Source organism: Bos mutus, chromosome 22, assembly GCF_027580195.1.
Source record: "Bos mutus isolate GX-2022 chromosome 22, NWIPB_WYAK_1.1, whole genome shotgun sequence".
NCBI classification, from domain to species: domain Eukaryota; kingdom Metazoa; phylum Chordata; class Mammalia; order Artiodactyla; family Bovidae; genus Bos; species Bos mutus.
Genome location: NC_091638.1, coordinates 56,553,672 through 56,564,959, shown reverse-complemented (window position 1 = coordinate 56,564,959; position 11,288 = coordinate 56,553,672). Strand labels below are relative to the sequence as shown.

General features: G+C 48.8%; 1 protein-coding gene across 10 annotated transcripts in view; it reads right to left on the bottom strand.

Moving 5' to 3' along the window:
* Nucleotides 1-4,170: 4,170 nt before the first annotated feature.
* The window catches only part of TMEM40 (transmembrane protein 40), a 43,063-nt gene continuing 35,945 nt past the window's right edge, over nucleotides 4,171-11,288 (bottom strand). For 7 of the 10 annotated variants that reach the window (XM_070359835.1, XM_070359834.1, XM_070359836.1 and 4 more), the window contains 8 exons: nucleotides 10,090-10,143; nucleotides 7,498-7,533; nucleotides 7,089-7,133; nucleotides 6,682-6,729; nucleotides 5,926-5,997; nucleotides 5,768-5,842; nucleotides 5,205-5,267; nucleotides 4,171-4,330 (listed from right to left, as the gene is read on the bottom strand). In XM_070359835.1, coding sequence (XP_070215936.1) covers nucleotides 4,311-4,330; nucleotides 5,205-5,267; nucleotides 5,768-5,842; nucleotides 5,926-5,997; nucleotides 6,682-6,729; nucleotides 7,089-7,133; nucleotides 7,498-7,533; nucleotides 10,090-10,143 — 413 coding nt within the window. In that variant the 3' untranslated portion in view covers nucleotides 4,171-4,310. The remainder of the gene's footprint in view (nucleotides 4,331-5,204; nucleotides 5,268-5,767; nucleotides 5,843-5,925; nucleotides 5,998-6,681; nucleotides 6,730-7,088; nucleotides 7,134-7,497; nucleotides 7,534-10,089; nucleotides 10,144-11,288) is intronic. The other 3 variants (XM_070359833.1, XM_005902851.3, XM_070359831.1) reach the window with 2 other exon arrangements.

Below are 11,288 nucleotides of genomic sequence, written 5' to 3'. Positions count from 1 at the left end.
TCGCAGGCTCAGTAGCTGTGGCGTGCAGGCTTAGCTGCACGTGGGATCTTCGTTCTCTGACCAGGGATCAAACCTGCGTCCCCTGCATTGCCAGGTGGACTCCTTACCACTGGACTCACCAGGGAAGTCCCGGAAGTTGATTCTTTTTTTAAGGTTGAATAATACACCACTGTTGTGCACAGACCGTATTTCGTTTAACCATTCATTTGCTGATGGGACACTTGGGTTGCTTCTACCCTTTGGTTACTGTGACTCATGCTGGTATGAACACGGGTGTGCAAAAATGTCTTTCGATCCCTACTTTTGATTCTTTCATGCATATATATCCAGAAGTAGACTTGCTTGATCATAAGTTGATTCTATTTTTAATTTTTGGGGGAACCACTATACTATTTTCCACAGCAGAATTTGAAATTTAAAAAAATTAGTTGCCAGCGTTAAACAAAACCTGGGTTTCCTGCTTCTGTTGAGACATGAGAGGTCTAACATCACTCCCAGAATCAGTCTCTTTGGGCAACCCCCCACTGCGGGCAGCTCTAGGTCCTGGCTCCACAGGACTCTCCCTCGAGCTTCGTGGTCCCAGCCTCTTCCCCGTGTTCCCCGAGTCCTGCCTGGGTGCTTAGGGCTGCCTCCTCAGTTAGGCTCTGTGAGACCTCCGTGCCTTTCCAGTCTCCTGCATCTGTTTTACAATCCCCTAGAACAGAGCTCTCTGTTAAACACCGGCTGTGGTTCTGTTTTCCTGGCCGGCTCTGGCTGGTCCCACTCAGCTGGTGTTCCTGGCAAAACTGGAGAGTCACTGCCCTCTTCGGTCAGCTCCCTTGGCCCCTCTCTCCCAGGTTCCCCGTTTTCCTTTCATTTTTACTAAGTATTTATTTGGCTGTGCGGAGTCTTAGTTGCGTCATGTAGGATCTTTTAGTTGCGGCTTGTGGGGCCCCTGCCCTGGGAGCGTGGAGCCTACGCCATTCGACTACCAGGGACATCCCTACGCGCCCCGTTTTTCTCCACCGGGCTGACTCTGCCTGCCCCTGGGGGCTCTGATGTGCCCTCCTGCCCGAATCAAGTGCCTCTACTCTGTGTCAGAAGCATGGTGATCTCCCGTAACCCTCGAGCACGCTGTGACGTGGCTGCTACTGTGATCCCCATCGCACAGATGAGGAAACTGAGGTCCGGACGAGGAAGGCTAAACCACCCTGCCCCCGGTCAGCAGATTCACGTTTCTGTTGTGAAACCTTGTGTTCTGTTTGTCTATTTGATAAATATCCTGTCGGCGCACTCCAGGCTCCCTTTTGAGGACAGTGAGTTATACACAAGGCATTGAAATCTAAACCTCAGAAGGCAACTTTCCGTGCCTTAGTTTTCCCATCTGTACAATGGGGATGGTGGACAGGTGCTATCTCTCAGAATTATGATGAGGATGAAACGACGTCAGGATGGTAAGGATGAAATAAAACGTAACAAGTACTGAGCAAATGCCAGCTGCTGATACTATCATCTAAATATAGAGAAGTTATTCTATAAAGTATGAAATGCCCAGTGGCTGGAAATGATGCTTATGGAGAGTATGTAGTAACGGAAAAATGCTTATTATGTATGAGAGAAAAAAAGGCCTGAAATCAAAACAAATGAACTCATGCACTAAAAAGACTCACAGGAAACACACCAAAATACCATCTGTGGTTCATTTTAGTTCTGGGATTCGGGGAGATTTTTTTTTTCTAACAATTTTTTTTTTTTAAGTAATACATCACTAAAAAGAAGCAAGGTGCTAAGACACTTCAGTCGTGTCTGACTCTGACACCATGCACTATAACTCTCCAGGTTGCCCTGTCCATGAGACTCTCTAGGCAAGAATACAGGTCTCCTGCATTGCCAGGTAGGTTCTTTACCATTAGCGCCACTTGAGAAGCCCACCCCCCCACCACCACAAAAAAGAAGATACTCCTCTTCAAACTGATCTGCAGGTACAAAGCGATCCCAGCAGAGTTCCCACCGGCTTCTCAGCAGAAACTGACAAGTTGATCCTAAAGCTTGTATGGAAATGCAAGCGACCCAGTACAGCCGGAACAAACTTGGAAAGAAGGAACATGGCTGGAGGGCTGGGCCCCAGGTGACGCTGTCAGGGCTGAGCTGAGAGCTGAGTGTTGAGAGAACACAGCCGTGACTATCAGGAACATTCCCTACTCGTGGCTCACTTTATCCTCCTGAAATAAGGCCTTAAGCTTCACTGACAGAGGCCTCTTAGAACAGAGCAGGAAAATTCTTGCAGTACAAGGTGCTCTGGGAGGCAGCAAGGCTTTTCATCCCTTGAGGTGTAGGAGTTGAGTTGGAAAATCCCAGGAACGAGAAAACGTACAAGTCCTGAGGAATTCTCTAGTCTCACAGTTTCCAAAAGATTAAGTTTTCATCAGACCACAGTGATTGGAGGGCAAAGGACACCCAGTAAGATGTTCATAAAGTTTCATTTTTTTTCATTTTAAGGCCCATTTTGTTTCTGATGATAATGTCCCTCCTGTTTTGATTTGGGGCTACTATGCTTTCTGTTATAAAACAATGCTGACAGTTGATTTTTTTTTATTTTTTAAAAAATAATTTAATCTATTTATTGACTGTGCTGGGTCTTCGTTGCTGCTCGGGCTTTTCTCTAGTCGCTGTGAGCAGGGGTACTCTCTAGTTGCGGTGCGTGGGCTTCTCACTGAGGGGGCTTCTCTTGTTGCGGGGCACAGCCTCTAGGGTGCAGGCTCAACGGCTGTGGCACACGGGCTGAGCTGCTCCGAGGCAAACAGGATCTTTCGGGATCAGGGATCGAACTGTATCTCCTGCACTGACTGGCAGGCAGATTTTTCCCACTGAACTGCCAGGGAAGCCCTGTTTTTTGTTATTTTTATTTAGTGGGCAAAGTAAGGAGTTGGTAGCTCTCCTTTTCTCACTTGATAAAAATATTCTGTAACTCTGAGACATCCCAAAGCTGAGAAATACTGGGGGAGACTGCGGCTGGCTCAGGGATGCTCTGCCTGCTGTGGGGACTGGCCTAGGAGAACACAGGCCTGGGCACACTCACACTCTGCCCCAGACTTGCTGTGGGAACCTGACAAGTTATTCCGTGTCCTTGAGTCTCCGTTTGTCCATCTGCAGAATGAGGGGGATGCACATATATTGAGGCTGCTGTGAAAATTCAACCAACGCAGTGGGCCGGGACCTGCGGAAGCACTTGAGAAAGTGTCCTTCAGAGTCTATGAGCTCAGAGAAGGCCCCCACTTTTCTCTGCTGCAAGTTGAAGAGTCCTCGGTTCTCCAATTATTTTTTATATCCACACTGGTTTCCTCTTCTGTGTTTTCTCTACTTTGTCACTGTCATTCCTGACATGTGAATCTAAAACATTCTATCGGTGTGGCCTGACTGTGCACAAGAGAACATACTCACCTCCTTCAATCTAGACGCTATACCTTGATTAGTGAAACCCGAGCTTACCATGGATTTTTTGTGCTCTTATCTCACTTCTTTGGTATTTACTGAGCTAAGAATACCTCACAGCTCTAGATCTTTTTTCACAAGAATATTTGCAAAACCCTGCCTCCTATTCCAAACCTGTACAATTGAAATCTTGGACCTAAAATGACAGGTTTTTCGCATTTATTCCCTTTTATAGTTTGTCCAGTGGGAAAAGGTTACCCTCTGACTCAATGGGGTCAGAGAAGACCCCGAATGTATTCTTACACTCGAGAAACCTAAAGGAACGCTTAGCTGACTCTTTGTAGTCTAGGGAAGAGAGGGTTTATTTGAATCTTGGTGGAGTCAGGGGTAGCAGGGCTGGCCCTGGAGGAGCTGAGGGAAGACGCCGGATGCTGTGGCTTTAGTCCCCAACATCTCACCTGTGTCAGGCTCACCCCCGGGGCCCAGCATGGTGCTCCCCGGCCTCAGAGCAGCAGGCCAGGATGGCCTGGGCACTTGAGAGAAATCACAAGCCCAGACAGATGACAGCTTGCAGGGCCCAGGGGCTCCTACTGTCTCCAGACAGGACTGATGTCCCAGGACCCCCCTGCTGATCCAGGCCCCTGTGAAGGGCACAGGCCCGCACCCTCCCCGCTCCTGCCATCATCCTGGCATCTGGGTTTCATGCAGACACTGCCCGAGGGACAGCTCAGCCCGGCTGGTGCCAACGTTCACTCCACATGGAAGGCAAAGCACTTTCTTTATTGCTCTAGCGTGGCCCGCCCGCGTGTCTCCCAGGACGCCGCTCTGTCCTCATGGGTGGAGAGGATGAGGTGGTGGTCACACCGGGGCCTGGCCTGGCCGCCCACCGGGCATTGGCCTCAGTCAGTCTTCCTGACGCCTGGAAGGCAAAGCCCACAGGATGGCACGGGATTCTGAAGGCAGCCAGGCCTCCTCCCCACCGTTACCCCAGAGGCGCAAATGCCCCTAACAGCTGACATAAGGCAGTCATGACCCACAACCATTACAGCTAGTTTCTCCTTTAGCATCCGATGGGTTAAAGGAGATGGAAGTCTCTGACCTAGAGACACACAGCCCCTGGCCCGTCAGTTTTGTGATGTAATGGTAGGCACAGAGCTGCTGGTCAAGAAAGCGGATCTCCTCTAATCCTGCCCGGCCACTCTAGCTGTGTGATTCCGGCCTAGTCACTCTACCTCTCTGAGCCTCAGTTTCCTCACTGGTCAAGTGTAGGAGAACTAAAACCCACTCCCAACACAAGTTGCTATTAAGCAAATAAAAATCACAGAGAATATACTGTTTAGAGAGGCTCAAAGTTGTCTGAGCAAATGAGGAATACCCAGGTCCCCTGTACCCTTCCACAGCGGTTCACACCTGAGGACTTTTGCATCCATTCCTCATTTGATTTTCATAACACCTTTGTGCTGTAGGTATTATGACACCCATTTTTCCAGCTGAGGAAACTGAGGCTAAAAGAGGCTCCTCAGAAATAGGAAATTGGAGGAGGGAGGACTTGAACATGGACATGAACTTGGGCAAACTCCGGGAGATGGTGAGGGACAGGGAAGCCTGGCGCGCTGCAGTCCACGGGGTCGTGAAGAGTCGGACACGACTGAGTGACTGAACCACAACAACAGGCCTTGAACCCAGGCCCTCACCTCCGGGCTCTGTCTCTTTCCTATATGCTAAGGCTCATTTGCAGCAGAAGACCCCGGTGGGGAGAGACAAAGTGAACAGAGGGAGAATGTGAACGTTACCTATCAGCCGAAACTTCTGAAAGAAGGGGATGAAGCCGTGCAGGACGCTGTGTATTCGGTACACTGCCAGAAACAGAGAGGAAGGTGATGCAGCCCTGTGCCCGCTTCGAGGGACCCCAGGGGCAGACCTCCCCCTGCCCACTTTGGACAAAGGCCTCACCCATACAAACAGAGCTCTGATGGAATTTCAGGCAGCAGGTTAAGCTTAGATAATAGGCCTGAGTTATTATTATTGAAAACAACCACGAACAGCAGTAACAATGCCAGGAAACTGGGCAAATTCGGCACCCACTCCATTAACTGCCTTGTTTTCAGGATCTGGCTAATTCTGTTTGTTTGCCACTTTAAACTGTTTCTGTTGTATTTTCATGGAGCTGCCCATTTTTTTCCATGGGGTTGTGCCAATGACCTCTCATTGACCTTGAGAGCAGTCAGGAAGCAAACATGAGCATAAAGAAATCTTTACAAAATATTTAAGTCGTGGCTTTCCGGCCCTTGGCGAGCCTCCGTGGCCGGCCCAGCCACTGCCCCCACACCAGACTCTGCCTGCGGTGGGGCCTTACCCAGGCCGAAGTAGATGCCAACAGTCTCCAGGGAGGCAAAGGTGAGCAGGCCGACCCCAAGGGACATGAACCAGTCTGCAGGGGCAGCAAGGGAGAGAATGATCAGCCTGCAGATCCAGACCCCCTCCCCGTATTCCCACACCGCACCACCCACTCACCTGTGTAATAATGATAACACACCAGCAAGGCCCCAATGGCAAAGCAGAGGAGGATGAAATGGAAAAACTCATCTGTCAAGGCAGAGGTGGGGTTACTGTTTACCTCTTTCTCTCTCTTTTTAATTAACTAAAAGTATTCTTATCTCTGCTCAACGGGAGCTTTATTCGCTGTTCCAGGGTCTTCCCTGGAAGCCCAGTGGTTAAGACTCCGAGCTTCCTCTGCAGGGAGCTTGGGTTTGATCCCTGTTTGGGGAAATAAGAGCCCTTGTGCTGCCAGCGTGGCTGAAAATAAAATAAAACCATGGTCTCCCTTCCTACCGTCATCCTTCCCCTTGAGACCCCCACGATTGCAGGCCTATAGCTGAGAAGGTCTCGCCTGTTCTCATAATTCCTTCCCTAGAGTCCAGCCCACCCAGTCCTTGCTCCCCATCATGGCCGTAAGGCCTGGAGGGCAGTTCTCATCCTAGTGACTCCGTGTACAACAGAAAGAGCACACCACCAGGGTTCAAGCCCAAGCTGCGCCTCTCACTAGCTGTGAGACCACTTCCTGACCCTGAGTCTCAGTCTCCATATCTGCAAAATGGGCATCACTGGAACACTCTCTCAAGCTGATTCCAAGCTGAGGAGTTTGTGAACTGCAAGGCCAGTGGCAGAGGTGGGCTGTGATTACTTTTGTTCCAGGCCACCAGCTGACTTCCTCCCCAGAGAAATTGAAATTAGACAGTGGCAGCAGCCCTAGAACCTTAATTTCCTTACCGTCCTTCTTTATATTCAGTCTTCTTAGCTGAGAGGCCTCCACTTCTCCTTGGGAACAAGAGAGAGATGAGTGTTTAATGGAACAACTCGGGGGATCCTCTCTGAGGAGGCCTCACTGAGAAGGGCTCTCCCGGGTTCTAGCTCCTGGGTCAGAGGGCGCTCACTTCAGGGTGGTCAGGGCAAAGCTGGAAGGTGGGGCAACTGTCCTTGGATCCCTGCTGACGCCCACCTGCTCCACAGGCCTGAGTCTGTTCTGCTCCACGTCCCCTGAGCCTGGAGGCCCCTTTTCTGGGTCATATGACAACCTGGGTAATGACGGCATCGCTGCTGGAACCGACTCCCACTCCCACCTCCCAGGCTGTTTGTAGTCCGTCCCAGGCCTTGGAATCCAGGCCACCCCCGACTACCTGCATATTTACCACTCATGGGGGTAGAGCCTCTCCTTCGGAGTCCTGGAAATTAGAAACTCAACATTAGTGCCCAGGCCAGCTTGGGCCCTTAACAGATGCCACAGGTGACCTCTGAAAATGCCCCTGTCAGATTCTCCAGTGCCCAGGGGATCTATCTATAGACTGTTATCAGTAATCCCTTTGCTCTTGCCTGGATCCCCTTTCTCACCTCCCCTGGCCCCCCTCATACCACAGCCAGCCCCGCCAGCCTACTGAGCCCAGGTCAGAGCCCCTGCCCAGAGTGGACATGGGGTCCCATCTTTTGTAGTCATGCATCTGACAGCAGTTGGCTGTCTTGGGGGAAAGATGATGCCCAGACCTCATCAATACCAGCACCAATGACCCCCCGCCCCTAACAGACACTTACCTGATTCTCCTGAAGGCACCACCTCCCCGGGCACACCTGCACAGAACAGAAATCAGTGATTATATACTTGTATGCTCTGGGTGGTAAGAAGTTACACCTCAGGGAAGGTGGAACTCTCTCACCCAGAGGCTTTCCACTGATCTGCAGGGAGCACTGGAGCAAACTGGAGGGCTTCTTTTCCATCTAAAGGGACAGGTGCCATAGGGCAGTCCCTGAAAGCTGCCACAGTTACGCCTGCCCCATGTTACAGGTCTTCTAATGTCCCACGAGAAGCTAGAAATTCAGGTTTTTAAATAAACTTCTTGACTATAAAAAAATTGGCAATTCACATTCCATCCAATCAAAGATGTCATGGTTTGTGAGAATGACGTCAATTATAACTGTGGGTTGCCAGTGATTTTAAGATGCACCCCGATTTCACAGATGTCCATATGTGAAAAACTATTAGTCGCACAATTGAATTGATGAAATATATTAAGAATAATGGGGGTTGCCAGGTGACTCAGTGGTAAAGAATCCACCTGACAATGCAGGAAATGCAGGAGACATGGGTTCCATCCCTGGGTCAGGAAGATTCTGGAGGAGGGCATGGCAACCCACTCCAGTATTCCTCCCTGGAAAATCCCATAGAGAGAGGAGCATGGCGGGCTACAGTCTATGGGGCCACAAAGAGTCAGACACAATTGAGTACGGATGCACCATTAAGAATAATAATAAAGACATGCTGGGATCCAGATAAAACACATCTGCACACACAGGCCACCGGTTTGCAATTTGTGCCTGTTCATTGCTCTGACCCAGGTGAGGACACTTAGGCCTGCGCCCCAGCCCCATCAGGCCCAGAGTTTACAGGCCAAGCTGGGTTGTACTCTGGGGGCCCTGGACCCCGACCGCAGTGTCAAGCTCCTGGTCGGGGCTGCCCAGGATGGGTGGAGCCCTGTTCCTGCGCTGGGCTGCAGCCTTCTCTTCATCTGGCCTGGGCGGCCCTCCACCTCATCACCCTCTGGTTCTTAGGGCCTCTCCTATCCCCAGTGACTTCTCTCCTAGCCTGTCATCTTCTTCCCCTCAGGGCAGGCAGCAGCCCCCACTCTGTACACTTCCCTCCTCCAGGTCAGCCTCAGGACACAAACACCTGGAGCGGGCACTCAACTCCTGGCAACAAACATCCAGGAGGCTGAACTGTCCTCAGGGCTGATGTGCAAACCGGAACCACTGTCTGCAAATGATCAAAGAGGGGCCGGCACCGAGGGGACACAGAGCAACCAAGAACAGCACGAAATGCGACTCCCATAGTGTAATTACCAACTACCTCCAATGTCTTGGGGGTAACTCATTACTTGGAGGAATTAATTCACAAATACATGATGATATTTATGTGTTCAACAGTGAATGTGACTTACTTTTTGAAGAGAAAAAAAACATTTAAAATATATGCGTGTGTGTGTATGTATATATATAACAGTTTCTCATTTTACATCCAGTGAAAACTTTCTTGCACGACCTGAGCAATTAGAAACATTTTTTTTTCTAAATCGGATAATGCCCTTTCTGTTAAAAAGAAAGAAAATCAGAAAACTCAAAGACAGTATGACAATTAAGTACAATGCCGCCACCCAGTGGCAGCCATTGGTAATAGCTTGATGCAGAACACTGCTGCTGCTAAGTCGCTTCAGTCGTGTCCGACTCTGTGCGACCCCATAGACGGCAGCCCACCAGGCTCCCCCGTCCCTGGGATTCTCCAGGCAAGAACGCTGGAGTGGGTTGCCACTTCCTTCTCCAATGCATGAAAGTGAAAAGTGAAAGTGAAGTTGCTCCGTCGTGTCTGACTCTTAGTGACCCCATGGAGTGCAGCCCACAGGCTCCTCGGTCCATGGGATTCTCCAGGCAAGAGTACTGGAGTGGGGTGCCATTGCCTTCTCCAGACACTAAGACATCTCATTTACATTTCTTGAATGTCTGTGTTTCCTGTTGTATTCCTTGGGTTATTATCAGGAGTTAAGACACCAAGCAGATTATGGAACTGCTGGATTAAACAAAGTTAAAACAGACTTTCTTATCTGGCAGTGTGCATTTGTGAGGCTTTCTGGTAAACAAGTTCATTCCTACAAATTCCTCCATTTCATCACAGTGCTACCAAGCAAAGTGGCATAATATTTACATCTGCTTGCTGTAAAAGTGACGATGCTTAGAGACAATTACTCTATAATGTAAGTGTTGTAGAGATCAGGTCCTTAATTTTCCCATGCATGCTTAAACAACCCAGTATTCCAAGAGAGAGGGTACTGATCAAGCTCCATCTTGCTGGTTGGAAAGCTGAGATCCAAAAAGGTTAGGTAACTGGTGACAGTCTCCCTGAAAGTCGCACTATAGATCAGAATATACTCTGGCACAGTCTGACTGTGGTAGAAAACGCCTGTCGCCACGTCCATCTGCTCACGCTGTAACCACTCACCTTGCCCCATCTCATACATCTGCCCACGACTTTCAGCTCATGAAACACCCTCATCACCTTGCTTCCTCCCAACAAGGCCCTAAGCCTTCGTGTCCTTTGCTTTATTCTGTTTCGCCCAAAGCCACTGGACAAACAATTACCTTCATAGAGTTGAAGCTCATCCTTCAAAACGTCAGGCTCCCCATGCTCAGCACCTGGGTGGAGACAAAAACCTGTTAGTTAGCTCCCCCAGTGACAGCACCCCAGAGTGGCTTCCCTCTTCTGGTGTTGGAAGCTTTAAAAAGTAACAGTCCTTGTGTAGAGGGTGAGGTGGGAGGTTTTCAAGAAGCAAAGACAACCTTACAAGAGATTTCCTGCTACTCTGTCTGACACCCCTCACACATCCTGAGCTGACCATGTTCAGCTCAGGAAAGAACTGGGGGCCAGAGAGGACCTGGGCCTTGTGCAAAGTCAGTAATACTAGCCACCATTTATTGAGCACTTACTATATACCAACACTGAACTAGGCAATTTATAGTTGATATTCCATTTGACCCTCTCGGAGATTCTGTGAAGAAGGTATTAGTACCTCTCCCTCCCCAATTTACAGATAAGGAAACTAAGGCTCACAAAAGCTGTTATTCTCTGAAGGTCACACGGCCAGGAACTGGCAATTCTAAAGGTTCAAATCCAGATCTGTTACCAAGGTCTGCTTTCCTGGTCATTTCTATCTCCAGAAATAGGACCCAGAGCTCAGGTGCAGAGTCATGGGAACATTTATTAAACACCTTGTGTGTGTCAGAATCTGTAGTAGGCATTAATCCAGTCTCTTTCCCCCAAGTTCTTTTCTTCCCACGATCAATTTAGGCTAACATTTATTAAAGTTGTTTTTTTTTTTAAAAAAAAACACAAAATTACATTTTTCTTATAAAAATAAAAGAATCTTATCGTAAAACATGTATGGTAAAAGTCAGTTCACAAAAAAGAAAAGAAAAATCATTCATAATATAACCATCCAGAGATAACCATTGTTAACATTTTGATATTTTGCTTTCCAGTCTTGTTTATAATCACATATGGGTCATTTTTTTTTTTACAAAATATATGACAAAATGTGGTCAACTAGAGAAGGGAATGGCAAACCACTTCAGTATTCGTGCCTTGAGAACCCCATGAACAGTATGAAAAGGCAAAAAGATAGGACACTGAAAGATAAAATCCCCAGGTCAGGAGATGCCGAATATGCTACTGGAGAAGAGTGGAGAAATAACTCCAGAAATAATGAAGAGATGGAGCCAAAGCAAAAACAACGCCCAGTTATGGATGTGACTGGTGATGGAAGTAAAGTCCGATGCTATAA